Source organism: Pristis pectinata, chromosome 19 (assembly GCF_009764475.1).
Source record: "Pristis pectinata isolate sPriPec2 chromosome 19, sPriPec2.1.pri, whole genome shotgun sequence".
NCBI classification, from domain to species: domain Eukaryota; kingdom Metazoa; phylum Chordata; class Chondrichthyes; order Rhinopristiformes; family Pristidae; genus Pristis; species Pristis pectinata.
The window spans coordinates 17497791-17515088 of NC_067423.1; the positions used below are offsets into that span (position 1 = coordinate 17497791).

The 17298-nt window shown below is 41.8% G+C and overlaps 1 protein-coding gene across 1 annotated transcript in view; it reads right to left on the reverse strand.

The window, feature by feature from the left end:
• The window catches only part of LOC127580247 (golgin subfamily B member 1-like), a 72007-nt gene that overhangs the window by 39828 nt on the left and 14881 nt on the right, over positions 1 to 17298 (reverse strand). Inside the window, exons 4-9 of the mRNA XM_052033399.1 lie at positions 12348 to 12503; positions 6312 to 6479; positions 5850 to 5972; positions 4423 to 4536; positions 3442 to 3727; positions 1413 to 1522 (exon numbers count right to left, since the gene is read on the reverse strand). Coding sequence (XP_051889359.1) covers positions 1413 to 1522; positions 3442 to 3727; positions 4423 to 4536; positions 5850 to 5972; positions 6312 to 6479; positions 12348 to 12503 — 957 coding nt within the window. The remainder of the gene's footprint in view (positions 1 to 1412; positions 1523 to 3441; positions 3728 to 4422; positions 4537 to 5849; positions 5973 to 6311; positions 6480 to 12347; positions 12504 to 17298) is intronic.

Consider the following 17298-nt stretch of genomic DNA (forward strand, 5'->3'; position numbering starts at 1 on the left):
CCAAAGAGTTCTATTTTAACTTCATCGGTCCACAGGACTTGTTTCCAAAATGCATCAGGCTTGTTTAGATGTTCCTTTGCAAACTTCTGACGCTGAATTTTGTGTTGAGGATGCAGGAAAATTTTTCTTCTGATGACTCTTCCATGAAGGTCATATTTGTGCAGGTGTCACTGCACAGTAGAACAATGCACCACCACTCCAGAGTCTGCTAAATCTTACTAAACGTCTTTTGCAGTCAAATGGGGGTTTTGATTTGCCTAGCAATGCTATGAGTAGTTCTCTCGGAAAGTTTTCTTGGTCTTCCAGACCTCAACTTGACCTCCACCGTTCCTGTTAACTGCCATTTCTTAATTACATTATGAACTGAGGAAAGTGCTACCTGAAAATGCTTTGCTACCTTCTTACAGCCTTCTCCTGCTTTCTGGGCATCATTTATTTTAATTTTCAGAGTGCTAGGCAGCTGCTTAGAGGAGCCCATGGCTGCTGATTGTTGGGACAAGGTTTGAGGAGTCAGGGTATTTATAAAGCTCTGAAATTTGCATTATCTGGCCTTTCCTAACGATGACTGAACAAGCCATTGCCCTAACAAGCTAATGAAGGTCTGAGACCTTGGTAAAAGTTATGAGAGCTCAAATCTCTTGGGGTGCCCAAACTTTTGCATGGTGCTCCTTTCCTTTTTTCATTCTAAAATTGTACAAAACCAAAATAATACACTAATCTTGCTTAAAATGTTGAAAAGAATGTTTCATCGTTAACTTTATGACTTTGAGATCAGTTCATCTTCTACTCACTTAACTATTCACAGTAACAGAAATTTTGACCGGGGTGCCCAAACTTCTGCATGCCACTGTATGAATAAAACAACCACAGAGGCATCACAGCTGGGTCCAATTCTGTCTTACCTGCATCACCACATTTTCATTAATACACTTCCCTGCAAGACCCCTAACTGAGCTATTACTTGCCTGTGCCAGCAGCAGGCATATCCAGCTGCATCATCCCACCAACTCATTACGTGAGATAAGCAAACTCAGCGAAGTTCAGGGATCAAAACTGAGGCCTTCCTGGTCTCTGCTGCCTTGCTTTACACTGAGCGGTGTACCCATCACAAGCTATTTGCGAGCTATGAATGAGGCTTCAAACAAAATGATGAGGCAGCATGTAAAGTACCTGCTGGGTCAGTCCTAAATATCTTACTTGCTGGTGTACGAGGACAATCCTAACAACGGATCACTGAATCTACTTTGCATTAATTATGATTCTGCAGGATGAGGAGAAAATAGAACTATTACAACACACAAGGCAGCCATTCAAACAATCAAGTCCGCAACCACTTCTAGTACTGCAATTTGTCAATCCCATCCCCCCCTGCACTACCATTTCCATCCCATTTCATGTAATAGGTTTCTGACCTGCAGCGATTGAACTTTTTCTTCAAGCGCTTGGATTCTGACAGAAGCTTCCTTTTGTAACGTTGGGTCGGCTTCTGATTGCTCATTTTCTTCAATTTGCTTCAGACCATCTGCAGAAAAAAAAATGGGTTTTCCTCAATGTTAGTTCTCGGTTTTGTCCTGAAGGTCTTATTTCCAAAAAAAAATTGCAAAATGCAGGGCTGATGTCAGCACTTTACTTCAAACAGTACATCACACATGCAAAAAAAACTTCTACACAAGTTGATACCTCTGTGACATTCCCTTTGCCCTATTCATCCCATCCTCTTGGCAACTTAAAACCAAATTGCATTATCTCTTTCCCAATTCTGAGAAAAAGTCTTCAGCCTGAAAATTTAATTTCCCTTTCCACAGATGCTACTTGACCTGCTGAGCAAGGAAACAGGCCATTCAGCCCACCTAGTCCGCACCAACCAGTGGGCATCTATCTGTATTAACTGAACATTTGGTCCACATCCTTCTATGCTAAGGCAATTCAAGAGCTTGTCTAAACACTTCCTAAATGCTGTCAGTCTGCTTCCATCACTCTCTCAGGGAGTGTATTTCAGATACCCACCACTCTCTAGGTGAAAAGATCCCCTTCAGGTCTCCTCCAAATCTCTTATTCCTTACCCTAAATCTATGTCCTTCAATATCTACCTCCAATATGGGGAATAGTTTTCTGCTCTCTATCTTATCCATATCCCTCATAATTTTGTATAATTGTAATTAATTCAGTCATGCCCCCTCTTAACCTCCTCTGCTCCGGGAGAGCAGAGCCAGCCCCTCCAGATAACTGAAAAGCTTCATCCCAGGCAACATCTTGGTGAATCGCTTCTGCATCTTCTCCAGCTTTATCGCATCTTTCCTATAGTATGGTGACCAGAACTGCACGTAGTACTCCAGCTGTGGTCTGATCAAGGTCTCATATAGTTGGAGCATTATTGGCCTGTATTTTTATTCCATGCCCTGATTAATGAAGGCGAGTATCCCACATCCTTCTTAACCACATTATCTACCTGCACTGCTACCTACAAGGATCTTTGGTCTCGTTCACCAACATCCTCTATTCTTCAATACTCTCAAGGACCCTACTATCCATTGTGCATGTCCTAGCTTCATTGATACTTCCAAAATGCATCATCTCACATTTATCTGGATTAAATTCCATCTGCCATTTCTCAGTCTATTTCACCAACACATCAAAATCACCCTGTAGCCCAAGGTAACCCGCCATACTATCAACCACTCCAATGTTTCGGTCATTTGCGAACATACTGATCATGCCTCCTACATTCACATCATACGTATATATTACAAACAGCTAGGGTGTTTTCAACATTTTCTGTTTTTATTTCTGGTTTCAGCATTTGCAGTTTTTCTGATTTTCATTTACCACATAAAAGAACCAGTATTTCCTGATTTATTTTATTTCATAATGGATTCCTGCTCTCAAGACCTGAGCCTGCAAATCCCCTGAAAATCTTGTTCAAAGGAATTAATGAATTTAAAAGGAAATTCATATTTAGCATCTTTTATTATTCTTAACTGCTTGCTTAAAGAAACATGACTTAATGTATCAGTAGCAAAATTATAATAACTGAATCAAATGAATTTTTTGGTCAGCACCAAGGCTTTGACTTGTAAGATATAGAACTTATAACACACACACACACACACACACTCTGACTGATCAATGCCTGACTTCTGACAATGAGTATTTATTTATGCACTGTACCAATTCTATTTTATAACTTTTCTGTTGATTTATATTTAAGTGTGAATAAAATATTACATGTAAAAGTTAGAAAATCAAGTTTAATGAAAAGCAACACCAATACATACAAGATTATGCTTAATCCAGAAAACAAACAATAGGCCAACTGAGTTATTGCTAACCTACCAGGAATGCACTTCTGGAGAGGGAGATTGTAGGAAAGGTCGTCAGAATTTGGCTAAACCATTCAGTAAGAAACAATCTTAATAAATACTTGAAAGTCGACTTCCTCACCTTTTAACTGTTTCACTTCATCAGTCAGGGCTTGGCATATTTTCTCTTGGGCTTCAACTGTACTCTGCAGCTGTTGACTTTGTGCAGTCAGTTCAGCACAGGATGCCTGAGAACTCTGCAGGGTCTGCTGCAGGTGCATAAGTGTATGATCTTTCTCTGTTAACTCCACCTCATATTTCTCCATTAGCTCTCTCAGTGTCATCTCAGCTGACACCTTCTCCTGATCTAATGTAGTTTGCAAGGTAGCAAAATTGGCTTCCGCATCTTGCAGCTTTTCTTTGAGAACCTGAAGATGAGAGGCAGATAAGATGAACAATTCCTGCATCAAAATCTTCAGGTATAAGAAATGTTCTTTTTCCATCTCCAGCAGGCACCAACTCAAATCCAAGGACAAGCTAATTTACATTCTATCATCCTGGTCATATGTTGATACAATAACAATGAAGTTCTTGATCAATTACAGTAATTATTTAGATTATTATTTAATCTACAACAGACCAAGAAACCCTCTGTTTTCAAATCAGTTTCTCCCCAAACTCATTCTTCCTTTTCTACTATAATTTGAAAAGAAACCTTAAACCTGGATGTAATGAAAATAATCAAGATCAGTGACCGTGGCCCTGAATTTCTTGGTCTCTTAGCTGAAGGTGTTGTGTTCTTTACATGTTCTTAAGGGAAGGAAACCTGCAGCTCTTATCCAGTCTGGCCTTTATGCAACTCCAGTCCCCCACAAAAGTGACTAATTTTGAACTTATGATTGCTATTGTAAGTTGCTTGGTTGTCAAGGCAATTAAGGATGGGCAACAAATGACGGTCTTGCCAGTGACACCCAATTCCTGTTTTACGTTTTCCTCCCTGGTGCTCTTTGTATCTTTGGATCTTCACAGTTGAACCTGATATTCTCAATAAAAATGGAGAATGATTGTTTTAAGACAGCCTTCTGCATAAAGCTGCAAGTTCTAGATATACAGGTTACAGTACCTTTTTCTCCCAATCACAGTTGTTTAGCTCCTGCTGCAGCATCTCCACCACGCGGGTCCGTCCCAGTAAGGCCTCCTCCTTCTCTTCCAGCTTTCTTTGTAAAGATTTCACTGTCTGAGGTAAAACAAAACACGTAAGAAAGGAATTAAAGAAAAAGACAGCATAGTAAAATACTGCAGATGTTGCAAATCTGAAAACAGAAATTGCTGCAAATCATACAGTTACCGTGGAGAAAACACAAAAGTTAATGTTAGGCTATTTGTTCTTTCCAAGCTATTACTGATCAACACTGTTTGAAGAGGAACAGAATGAAAATGAAAACACATACGAGCACATTACACACACTGCCACATGCACATACATTCAGTAGTTCACCGTACAACATACTACAATAAACGGATTCCTGAAAATCACATTAAAAACAATATAGCTTGCTGGAAGCCTCTTTATAACTCAGCCATCTCAAGCACATAGTAGCTTGGTTACCCTTATCCCTTAAAGTATGAGCAACCAAAATTGTATAAACCTAGCCTTACTGTGCAGTGTCAGAAGAAGTTACTCTTCCCAATTCTCATCATGCTCCAGAACTTGAACCTGCTCATTCCCAACCGTATTACACTAAATGCCTGTGCAAACAATTAAATAATGACTTCAAACTGTTCAAGTTCTTGTCAGGAGATACCCATATTGCTCTATGCATTTTTACTGTTTCCCCTTTCTGTACACATTACCCTGTTTTTCCTATCTCAGTTCATTCACATATACATCTTAATCTTTTTGAAAATATTCAATCTGCAAGCTGTAGCTCTTTAGAACTTTCATCTTGATTATGGGTTCAAATTGAAATACAATACACGATTACATTTCAGTGAAGAACTGCAGTACATTGCACTGCCTGAAGTGTTGACATTTGGATAAAACATTAAACCAAGAGCCTCACATGCTCTATCACTTGGATGCAGAAGAACCCACTGTGCTATTTTGAAGAGCACGAGTTTACCCTGGTGTCCTCACTAATATTTATTCCTCAGCCTATGCCATTATAGTAGATTACCTGGTCATTGTTGTTTGTGGGAGCTTCCTTTACACAAATTGGCTCCCACATTACATTAGTAATTACACTTTTAAATAGACTACAAAAACAAGTCGCAACATCCTGACAGGTTCCCTGTGAATTCAAGTTCTATCAAACCCACAGCTTTGTGTCATCAGCAATTTCAGTCTAATTAAAATGTCAATATTTCAAACCGCTGATAAATATTGTAAATACCATGGGGGCAGAATATCTCTGACCACGTTAGCTCATGCTGAGCATTTTCTATTCATTATTACCTGTCTTTATTGTTAAACTCATTCTCACTATCTAATGTTTTCCCTTCTCTAATGTTTTCCCTTCCCTAATACTGTACCACCTGCACAACACTTACTTGGTGCAGATCTTTGTTGACCTCAGAGCCAGATGCAAGCTGTACAAGCTCCTCCTCATGTTTTTGAATGCAGTCTTGGAATCGTGCATCCTTGTCCAGAATGACCTCTCGAAGTGACAGCAGCTGTATTTACAAAAAATGAACATGCAATCACAGGCTGAGCTTGGGCCATAGAAAGAATCAAACAAAAGAGTCTTTTCATCTGGCCTGAGCTATCAATGCACAGGTCCTAAGTAAAATATTTTTGAATGCTCCTTTTTGAATTTGTTCCTAAACCGTAACATTTCCTTGAATTCATCATTAATTCACAATGTCTAATTTTCAAAACTCTCAAAATGGCTGCCTGAAATGGAAATGACCCACGCTCCACCTGCCCTGGGAATATTTGATGGGAGAATGGAGAGGATGTGGAGGTGCTTGCCCCGTGTTCTACCTTTTCTTTTTCAGCAATTGTCTCTTTACCTCTTTGGCATGTTCAGCCTCCTTCTGCTTCAGAAGTTCACTAGTAGCCTGAAGCTGGTCTTTCATATCCTCTGCAGTTGACTGCAGAATTCTATAACTCTCTTCCTGTTTCTGAAGCTGACCTTTGAGGTTTTCAATCTCATTGTGCAAGCGATGCTCCAGACTCCCCTGTCAAGATAGTTCAAGAGGAAAAACAAGTTCAACCCAAATGATTAATGCAGTAGGTCAGAATTCCTTGACATAAATTCTAAAAAGGCCAAGACAGAACACTTCACATGGTTAGGGCTATTCAGTGAAATGTGGTTTGAGATTCCCAATCTAGGTCTCTGTAGGAAATAGGCAGTAACTACCTCTAACACAGCAGAAAACTAGCCATTTCACTTCAGTATGATATATGGCAAAATGGTAATTCAGAGGATAGAATCTTATGCAAATTAAATACAGCACAGAAGAAATTTTAATTTGTATCTCAGCTGTGGCGCACCTGTCCAGGAATGTTGACAGGTCAAAAAAGAGAGCTTTAGTCCATACATTCTCCATGCTACAATTGCCCTGGGAGTGTTTGATGGGACACTGTAAAGGGATGTTTATTTAATATCTATCCTGTACTATACTACGGTATATTTACGTAGTTTTATGCAATATTGAGTTATCATTGCCAATTAATCCGTCCCAAGGATGAATATTGGTGTTAATTGCTTAAAAAAAAGGATTTAAACACATGACAATCTGTTTTTACGTAGCACCTTTCCAGTAGTGAAACTTGGAGATTCTTCACTGCTCTTGAACCCCAAGGTCCCTCTGTTCATCAACATTCCTTAGCACCCTACCACTGGACTTGTATCAGAAAACTGAACATGGAACCACCCAAGGAAATATGGGACTAGTGACAAAAAATAGTGGACGTAAACTTTAGAGTGATTTCAAGGGAGAGAGAGGTAGAGGTGTTCATGAAGGAAATTCCAGAGTTTTGGGACACGTCAGGTGAAGATATAATCACTAAAGTTGAAGCAATGGAAATAAGTATTGTGCAAAAGTTCAGCACTAGAAGGATGCAGGGAATATGAAACCAACCTCCCCTCCATGGACTCTGTCTATACTTCTCGCTGCCTATGTAAAGAAGCCAACATAATCAAAGACCCTACCCACCCCAGACATTCTCTCTTCTCCCACATCCCATCAGGCAAAAGATACAAAAGCCTGAAAGCACGTATCTACCACCAGGCTCAAGGATAGCTTCTCTCCTGCTGTTATAAAACTATTGAATAGTTCCCTAGTATGATAAAATGAATTCTTGACCTCACAATATACCTCATTATGACCTTGCACCTCACTGTCAGCCTACATTACATTTTAGAACATAGAACATTACAGCACAGTACAGGCCCTCCGGCCCATGATGTTGTGACGATCTTTTAACCTACTCTAAGATCAATCTAACCATTTCCTCCCACATACCCCTCCATTTTTCTATCATCCATGTGCCTATCTAAGAGCCTCTTAAATGTCCCTAATGTATCTGCCTCTACCAGCACCCCTGGCAGTACCTTCTACACACCCAGCACTCTGTGTAAAAAAAACTTACCTCTGATGTCGCCCCATACTTTCCTCCAATCACCTTAAAATTATGCCTCCTCGTGTTAGCCATTTCCACCCTGGGAAAAAGTCTCTGGCTGTCCACTCAAACTATGCATCTTATCATCTTGTACACCTCTATCAGGTCACCTCTCATCTTCCTTCTCTCCAAAGAGAAAAGCTCTAGCCTGCTCAACCCATCCTAAGACATGCCCTTCAATCCAGGTAGCATCCTGGTAAATCTCCTCTGTACCCTCTCTAAAGCTTCCACATCCTTCCTATAGTGAAGTGACCAGACTGAACACAATATTCTAAGTGTGGTCAAACCAGGGTTTTATAGAGCTGCAACATTACCTCACGGCTCTTGAACTCAATCCCGTTACTAATGAAGGCCAACACACCATATGCCTTCTAACAACCCACTCAACTTGTGCGGCAACTTTGAGGGATCTATGGACTTGGACCCCAAGATCCCTCTGTTCCTCCACACTGCTGAGAATCTTGCCATTACCCCTGTATTCTGCTTTCAAATTCGACCTTCCAAAGTGAATCACTTCAAATTTTTCCAGGTTGAACTCCATCTGCCACTTCTCAGCCCAGCTTTGCATCCTATAAATGTTCTGTTGTAACCCTCGACAACCTTCTAACACTATCCACAAAACCACCAACCTCCACGTCATCTGCAAACTTACTAACCCACCCTTCCACTTCCTCATCCAAGTCATTTATAAAAATCATAAAGAGTAGGGGTCCCAGAACAGATCTCTGCAGAACACCACTGGTCATTGACCTCCAGGCATAATATGCTCCATCTACAACTATCCTCTGCCTTCTATAAGCAAGCCAATTCCGAATCCACACAGCCAAGTTTCCCTGGATCCCATAACTCCCAACCTTCTGAATGAGCTTATCACAAGGAACCTTAACAAACGCCTTACTAAAGTCCATATACACCAAATCCACTGCTCTACCCTCAATGTGTTTTGTCACATCCTCAAAGAATTCAGTCAGGCTCATGAGGCACAAACTGCCCCTCACAAAGCCATGCTGACTATCCCTAATCAGCCCATGCGTCTCCAAATGCTCATAAATCCTATCCCTAAGAATCTTTTCCAATAATTTGCCCACCACTGAAGTAAGACTCCCTAGTCTATTATTCTCAGGATTATCCCTACTCCCTTTCTTGAACAAAGGAATAACATTTGCCACCCTCCAATCATCTGTATCTGTAACACGTTATTCTGCATTCTTTTATTGTTTTACCTTTACATAAATGCATTGTTGGAATGAATTGATCTGAATGAATGGTATGCAAGACAAGTTTTTCACTGTACCTTGGCACATGTGACAATAATAAACAATTTAACATTTACCAATTTATCAGTTAATAGTTCACTTCATGAAATTTTCAACTACATCACAGAGAACAACTATTTCCAAATGTTTGCAAGTCTAAGTCAGCAGCCAGTAGCTGAATTGATGGGGGGGAGGGGGGGCGGAATTAGCAAATCCCAGTAGACTATAAATAGAGCAGAATCCAAAAACCTTAATCCTATCAGAGCAGGTCAAGTACTAAGATTAAAGAAAAATCTACTGACACTGATTCTACCTTTACTCAGTTGTTCATTTAGTCACTGGGAAACTGAACAAGACAAGCCATGGTCATCACTGGTCACCTGCACAGTATCACCACCATGATTAGCCATTAATAGTTCCTGGCTTACTGAGAGTTAGGATTCTTAGCCAATTCCACTTCCTCATTGCAAGTTTACCAATGTTCGGTTGATAGCCTTCACATGTAATCTAACAGGGACAACATGGTGTAATGTATTGCAATGGTATATCATGAAGTGTAGGCAACGCCATGTTACAGAAGGGTTGTGTTCCAAGAAAACCATTTGTATCACGGTTTTCTGTAATGTTAACATCCCCTTTCCCATTGAATCCCATGCTATAAGTGGATGCCTGTTCCTACCGGATGTTCTTCTCTCATATTAAGCCATTTTATTGGTGATGTCAAAGTGACCACCGATGTTATTTAACAGCAGAGGCCAACAATAGACTCTGGGGATGGATAAGGCTCATGTGAAACAAACAACAAATTTTGTCAAGTTTAATTTTTAGTTACTCAGTACTGTGGGACAGTCGAATTTGGATAGGACACCACTGCATTGATTGGGTTGGCAGTCACAGCCGAGTCCCTCCTTTGTCACGCCCTCTCCAGTTTGAGGATGTGAACAAACGTCTCAGGACTTTAGTGCTGCCACACTCTTCATCTGTGAGGCATTTTCTCTGACATGCAAGGCTCGTGGATTAGGAAAGGGCTTAGGAAGTGGGGATATCAGAGAAAGGAATGGGATTTGAGGATTGAGTTCATGGGAGAAAGGTGCTGTAGAAGGAATTCAGAGAGGCAGTGAGTTAAAGCGCGGTGACTTAGTGGAAGTGGAGTGAAGGCCAAGGGATTACTTTAAGGAGCTGGCCATGGCTGTGGCTCCCCACAATGCAGTGCATCAGAGAAAATGCCTTGCAGATGAAAAACACAGCAGCGCTACACTCTGACGTCAGTTCACGTTGTAGGACTGGAGAGAGTGTGGCAAAGGAAGGACTCAGCTGTGACTACCAACCAACCAATGCAGTGATGTTATATCCAAATCTTTTTACCCCACAGTATTAAGTGACAAGAGATAAAGTGAAAAAATGTTGTTTCTTTCGCATCTTGAGCTTATTTACTTATTTTTTCCCCACATAAATTCTATTAGAGAGAAGTTTAATCAGTATCTCAAATTTTTGCATAGTGATTTGTGAATTCTGTGAGGGCAAGTTTCCATTACCCGAATGGCCGTTACGTGGAGGTCGCCTGTGGTGAGGTCAGAAAAGATTAAGGATTTTGGACTGAAGGTGGCTACAGAGATTGGGAGACAGACAAAGGTAACAGAATATTTTTGATAAGCATATCATTGCAACTACCACCTGCTCAAGAAAGTTTGAAATTAAATCACAGCAAGCAACAGCCTCTGAAGCTTCACAAATATCTGTCAAGAGCCAGTGGCCAAAGTGATAGAGGATCAGCAAACAATAGCTGACAGTAAATAGAACAGAGCCATGAAATCTTAATCCTTTCAGAGGAGGTCATGTACAAAGATTAAAGAGAAAATCTGCTCATGTGCTGATTCCACCTTTACCCACTTGTTATTTCAATAACCGATTGTTACTAATAGAAAAACTCCCAGCAGTGCAAGGTGATGCATTTTGAAAAGTCAAATTTGGGTAGGACAATTGCAGTAAATTGTTGGGTACTAAGGAATGCTTATGAGCAGAGGGACCTTGGGGTTCAAGCCAATAGCTCCCTGAAAGCAGCAACAGAGATCAATAGGGCAGTGAAGAAGGAAGATGGCATACTTGTCTTCATATAAAAGTTGGGATATTACATGCAACTTTACAAAACACTGGTTAGGCCGCACTTGAAGTATTGTGTACTGTTCTGGTTGCCACAATATAGAAAGGATGCGAATATGTTGGAGAGAGTGCAAAATTCACCAGGATGTTGCCTGGATCATGGACTTTAATTATGGAAAGAGATTGGATTGGCTGGGTTCATTTTCCCTGGAGCAAGGGAGGCTGAAGGGTGATCTGACAGAAATATAAAATTATAAGAGGCATAAATAGGTTAGAATCTTCTTCCCATGATAGGGGTATCAAAAACAACAGAACATAGGTTTAAGGCAAGTGGAAAGGTTTTAAAGGAGATTTGAGGGGAAAATTTATTTTTCCCCACAGCGAGTGGTTGACATCCAGAACTCACTGCAAAAGGAGGTAGTGGAATCAGATACAATCACTACGTTTAAGAGACATTTAGACAGGCACTTGAAGAGCCAGGCATTTGAAGAGCCAGGCATAGAAGGACACACTCCTAACACAGGCAAAATGGATTAGTGTATATGGGCAAAATGGTTGGCATGGATGTGGTGGGCCGAAGGGCAAGTTTCTGTGATGTACAATTCTATACATCTAGATCCAGAAATGCTTGTATAAAATTGCCATTATTGTTAACCATTGTCAGGGTACAGGACACTTTCCAGTCAACCCTACATCTCTCTGCTGAAGGCTTCCAAAGCTACACTAGAAAGCTATGTGCTTAATGTACCAAGAGTACTCTGCCGTAATGTATCAATTCTCACTTGGCATTACTAATTTCTGATGTATCTCACCTTCTTTCCCTTTGGCTAAACTCTGTGGGATCCCAAATTGTACACTCTGGTTCTCAACTGAGGCTTTACAATGAACTCCCATTCATAAAATTAATGCTGGTTTAAATCAGAAAAGCAGAGAAACCTCAAAATATTGATGCTGATCATGTTCCATTAGTTGACCTCTTGCACACATGTAAAGCTGCATGGAGAGAGCCTTCACAACACATTCTTATATATAGTCAATAACACACAGGCAAATCTGCTTCCTTACCTCTGTTGCATACTCCTCTGTCCTGGCTGGTTGTGACGATGTTGAGGGCAATGCTTGTTTCTGTAGCTCCTCGATCCGGGCATTCAATGAGGCAACTTTTGCTTTTGCCTGTAGTTTTAGCTTTGACAGTCTGGCATCAAAGAGCTCCTTCTCCTCCTGTGAAACAATTCCATGTTCACTGTTATCAAATGGTGTGCTATGGTCAGTGAAGTATTGACTTGTGTAAGAACGCACAGAGGATGCAAGAAGCTGGGGGGAGTTCAGCTCTAAATTACATTTGGGTGCTGTGGATAGTTCTAGTCTCTACGATAAAAGGTATACTTTTCCTAAATGCTCTGATGAATAAGCAAATAAGATTTGAAAAGATAATAGCAGAATTAAGAATCTGACATATCAGAAAAGATGATGGAGGTCTTTAGAAATATTTTTTTAAACACTTAATAAATTAGAAAACAAATTTCTCCTTGTGGGGGAACCTAAAACTAGGGGCAGCAAATATACCATACATTAAATCCAATTGGGAATGTAGAAGAAACTACTTCCTGGAAAGAGATGCAATCACAGAAAGACTCTTGAACAGATAAGCATCAAATGACTAACACTGTTAGGGAAAACCATACAAAGTAGGAATAGGTGAACATCACTCAGTCCTGAGGCTGCCCACCATGGCTGATCTGCCAACCATCTGGCTGGAGTGTTCAAGGACATCTTCAGCCTCTCACTGCTGCAGTCGGAGGTTCCCACCTATTTCAAAAGGTTATCAATCATACTGGTGCCCAAGAAGAGCAGGGTGAGCTGCCTCAACGACTATCGCCCAGTAGCACTTACATCTACTGCGATGAAGTGCTTTGAGAGGTCGGTCATGGCTATAATTAACTCCTGCCTGAGCAAGGACCTGGACCCGCTGCAGTTTGCCTACCGCCACAATAGGTCTACAGCGGATGCAAACTCACAGGCTCTTCACTCGGCTTTGGAGCACCTGAGCAAAACATACCTCAGCCTGCTGTTTATCGATTACAGCTCAGCATTCAACACCATCATCCCCTCAGTACTAATGAACAAGCTTCAAAAACTGGACCTCTGTACCTCCATCTGCAATTGGATCCTTGACTTCCTTATTGGGAGACCACAGTCAATGCAGATCGGTAATAACATCTCCTCACTGACAATCAACACAGGCGCACCTCAAAAATGTGTGCGTAGCCCACTGCTCTACTCTCTCTACACTCATGACTGTGGCTAGGCACAGCTCAAAAGCTATATAAATTCACCGATGACACCACTGTTTTAGGCAGAATCTCAGATGGTGACGGAGGTGTACAGGAGTGAGATATATCGGCTGGTTGAGTGGTGTCGCAACAACAACCTCGTACGCAACATCAGCAAGGCCAAAGAATAGATTGTGAACTTCAGAAAGGGGAAATCAGGAGAGCACACACCAGTCTTCATTGAGGGGTCAGCAGTGGAAAGGGTGAGCACCTTCAAGTGCCTGGGCATTAACATCTCAGAGGATCTATCCTGGGCCCAACACAATGATGCAATCACGAAGAAGGCACGCCAGCGGCTCTACTTCATTAGGAGTTTGAGGAGATTTGGTATGTCACCAAAGACTCTTGCAAATTTCTACAGAAATACGGTGGAGAGCATTCTAACTGGTTGCATCACCGCTTGGTATGGAAGCTCCAATGTGCAGGATTGCAAGAGGCTACAGAGAGTTAAACACTCAGCCAGCTCCATCATAGGCACAAGCCTCCCCACCACAGAGTACATCTTCAAGAGGCAGTGTCTCAAGGAGGCGGCATCCATCATTAAGGAACCTCACCATGCTCTCTTCTCATTACTACCATCAGGGAGGAGGTACAGGAGCCTGAAGACCCACACTCAACATTTTAGGAACAGCTTCTTCCCCTCCACCATCAGATTTCTGAATGGTCCATGAACCCTACCTCATTATTCCTCTTTTGCTCTATTTATTTTTTGGTAATTTGTAGTGATTTTCATGTTTTGCACTGCCACAAAACAACAAATTTCACGAAATACGTCAGTGATAATAAACCTGATTCTGAGATTCTCAAGTTCACTTTCCTGCCCTTTTTCCATAACAGTTGATTCCCTTACTGATTAGGAATCTATTTCTCTCAGACTTAAACATACCCATGACTTTGCCCCACAGCTTCTATCGGAAATAGGTCCAAAGGCTTGCAACCCTCTGGAAGAAGAAACTCTACCTCATCTCAGTCTTAAACAGGGGGTCCCTGGCTCTGAGGCCAAGCATTCTGTCTGGGCTTTCCCATTTACCCTGTCCAGCCCCCTAAGAACCCTATATATTTCACATAAGATCACTTCTCATCCTTCTAAACTCCAATGAGTAGAGTCCCAACCTGATTAAACCTTCAGACCGTCCAGAAAAGCTTCTCAGAACTGCCTCTAATGAAATAAAATCCTTCCTTAAATAAGGGGTCAAAAATTGTTCGAAGTACTCTTGAACGTAGAACATCACAGCACAGTACAGGCCCTTTGGCCCACGATGTTGTGCCAACATTTTATCCGGCTCGATTATCTATCTAACCCTTCCCTCCCACATAGCCCTCCATTTCTCTATCATTCATGTGTCTATCTAAGTGTCTCTTAAATGTCCCCAATGTATCTGTCTCTGCCGGGAGTGTGTTCCACGCACCCACCACTCTCTGTCTAAAAAACTTACCTCTGACATCCCCCCAATACCTTCCTCCAATCACCTTAAAATTATAACCCCTCGTGTTAGCCATTTTCGCCCTGAGAAAAAGTCCCTGACTGTCCATTCGATCTATGCCTCTTACCATCTTGTACCTCTATCGAGTCACCTCTCAGCTTTCTTTGCTCCAAAGAGAAAAGTCTTTTCTCGGTCAACTTATCTTCATAAAACATGCTCTCCAATCCAGGCAGCATCCTGGTAAATCTCCTCTGCACCCTCTCTAAAGCTTCCACATCCTTCTTGTAATGAGGCAGTCAGAATTGTGTAATGAACACAATACTGCAAGTGTGGTCTAACCAGAGTTTTATAGAGTGGCAACATTAGCTCACAGCTCTTGAACTCAATACCCTGACTAATGAAGGCCAACACACCATACGCCTTCTTAACAACCTTATCGACCTGCATGGCAACCTTGAGGGATCTAATGGACATGGACTCCAAATCCTTCTGTTCCTCCACAAACAAAGGAACAACTGATCATCTGGCAGTACTCCTGTGGCCAGTGAGGACACAAAGATCATTGGCAAAGGTGCATCAATCTCTTCCCTTGCTTCCCGTAATAACCTTGGATATATCCAGTCCAGCCCCAGAGACTTATCCATCCTAATGTTTCTCAAAAGTTTCAGCACATCCTCTTTCCTTACGTCAACATGCTTTAGCGTATCAGCCTGTTCTACATCATCCTCACAAACGTCAAGGTCTCTCTCACTGGTGAATACTGAAGCAAAGTATTCATCAAGGACCTCCCCTACTTCTGCTGACTCCAGGCACATTTCATCTTTTATCTCTGATTGGTCCTGCCCTCACTCCAGTCATCCTCCTTTTCTTCATATCTGTGTAAAATGCCTTGGGGTTTTCCTCAATCTGACTCAACAAGGCCTTCTCCTAAGTCCATTCTTGAGCTCTCTCCTGGCTACCTTGTAACTATCCAGAGCTGTCTGATTCTTGCTTTCTAAACCTTAGGTAAGCTTCTTTCTTCCTCTTGACAAGATATTCTACATCTCATCAACCATGGATCCTTCACTCTACCATCTTTACCTTGCCTCAGTGGGACAAACCTATCCAGAACCCCATGCAAGTACTCCCTAAACAACCTCCACATTTCTGTTGTGCACTTCCCCAAGAACATCTGTTCCTAATTTACGCTCCCAAGTTCCTACTTAATAGCATCATAATTCCCCCTCCCCCAATTAAATACACATCCCAATATCATCTGCTCCTATCCCTCTCCAAGGCTATGGTAAAGGTCAAGGAGTTATCATCACCCTCTCCAAAATGCTCTCCCACCAAAAGATCCGAAACCTGATCAGGCTCATTACCCAGTACCAGGTCCAGTACGGCATCTGCTCTAGTCAGCCTGTCCACAATACTGTGTCAGGAATCCTTCCTGGACACTCCTAACCAACTCTGCCCCATCTTTCCCCTTTACACTAAGGAGGTGCCAATAAATATCAGGGAAGTTGAAATCACCTATGACAACAACCCTGCTTTTTTGCACCTTTCGAAAATCTACCTCCCGATCTGCTCCTCAGTGTCTCTGCTGCTATTTGGGGGTCTGTAGAATACTCCCAATAGAGTGATCGCTCCCTTCCTGTTTCTGTTTCTGACTTCCACCCACACTGACTCAGTGGACAATGCCTCCAGGACATTCGCCCTTTCTACAGCTGCGACGCTGTCCCTGATTAACAAAGCCACTCCTCCCCCCCTTCTTTTACCTCCGTCCCTGCCCTTTTTGAAACTTCTAAGCCCCTGAATATTTCTGCCATTTCAGCCATTTCTGCCCTTGTGACAGCTAATCGGTAATGCCCACAACGTTGTAGTTCCATGTACTTACCCATGCTCCAAGTTCATCACCCTTGTTCCTGATACTTCTCACATTAGACACACTTCAGCCCATCCAACTGACTGCAATTTTGCACTTTCAACTGCCTATCCTTCCTCAGTCTTTCTACATGCTGCATCTATTTGCACACTAAATGCACCAACCTCTAACCTATTACTTGTGTTCCCATCCCCATGCCAAACTAATTTAAATCCCCCCCCAACAGCTCTAGCATACCTGCCCGCAAGAATATTGGTCCTCGTCCAGTTCAGGTGTAATCCGTCCCTTTTGTACAGGTCATACCTTCCGCAGAAGAGATCCCAATGATCCACAAATCTGAAATCCTGCCCCCTGCACCAACTCCTGAGCCACATTCATCTGCCAAATCAACCTAC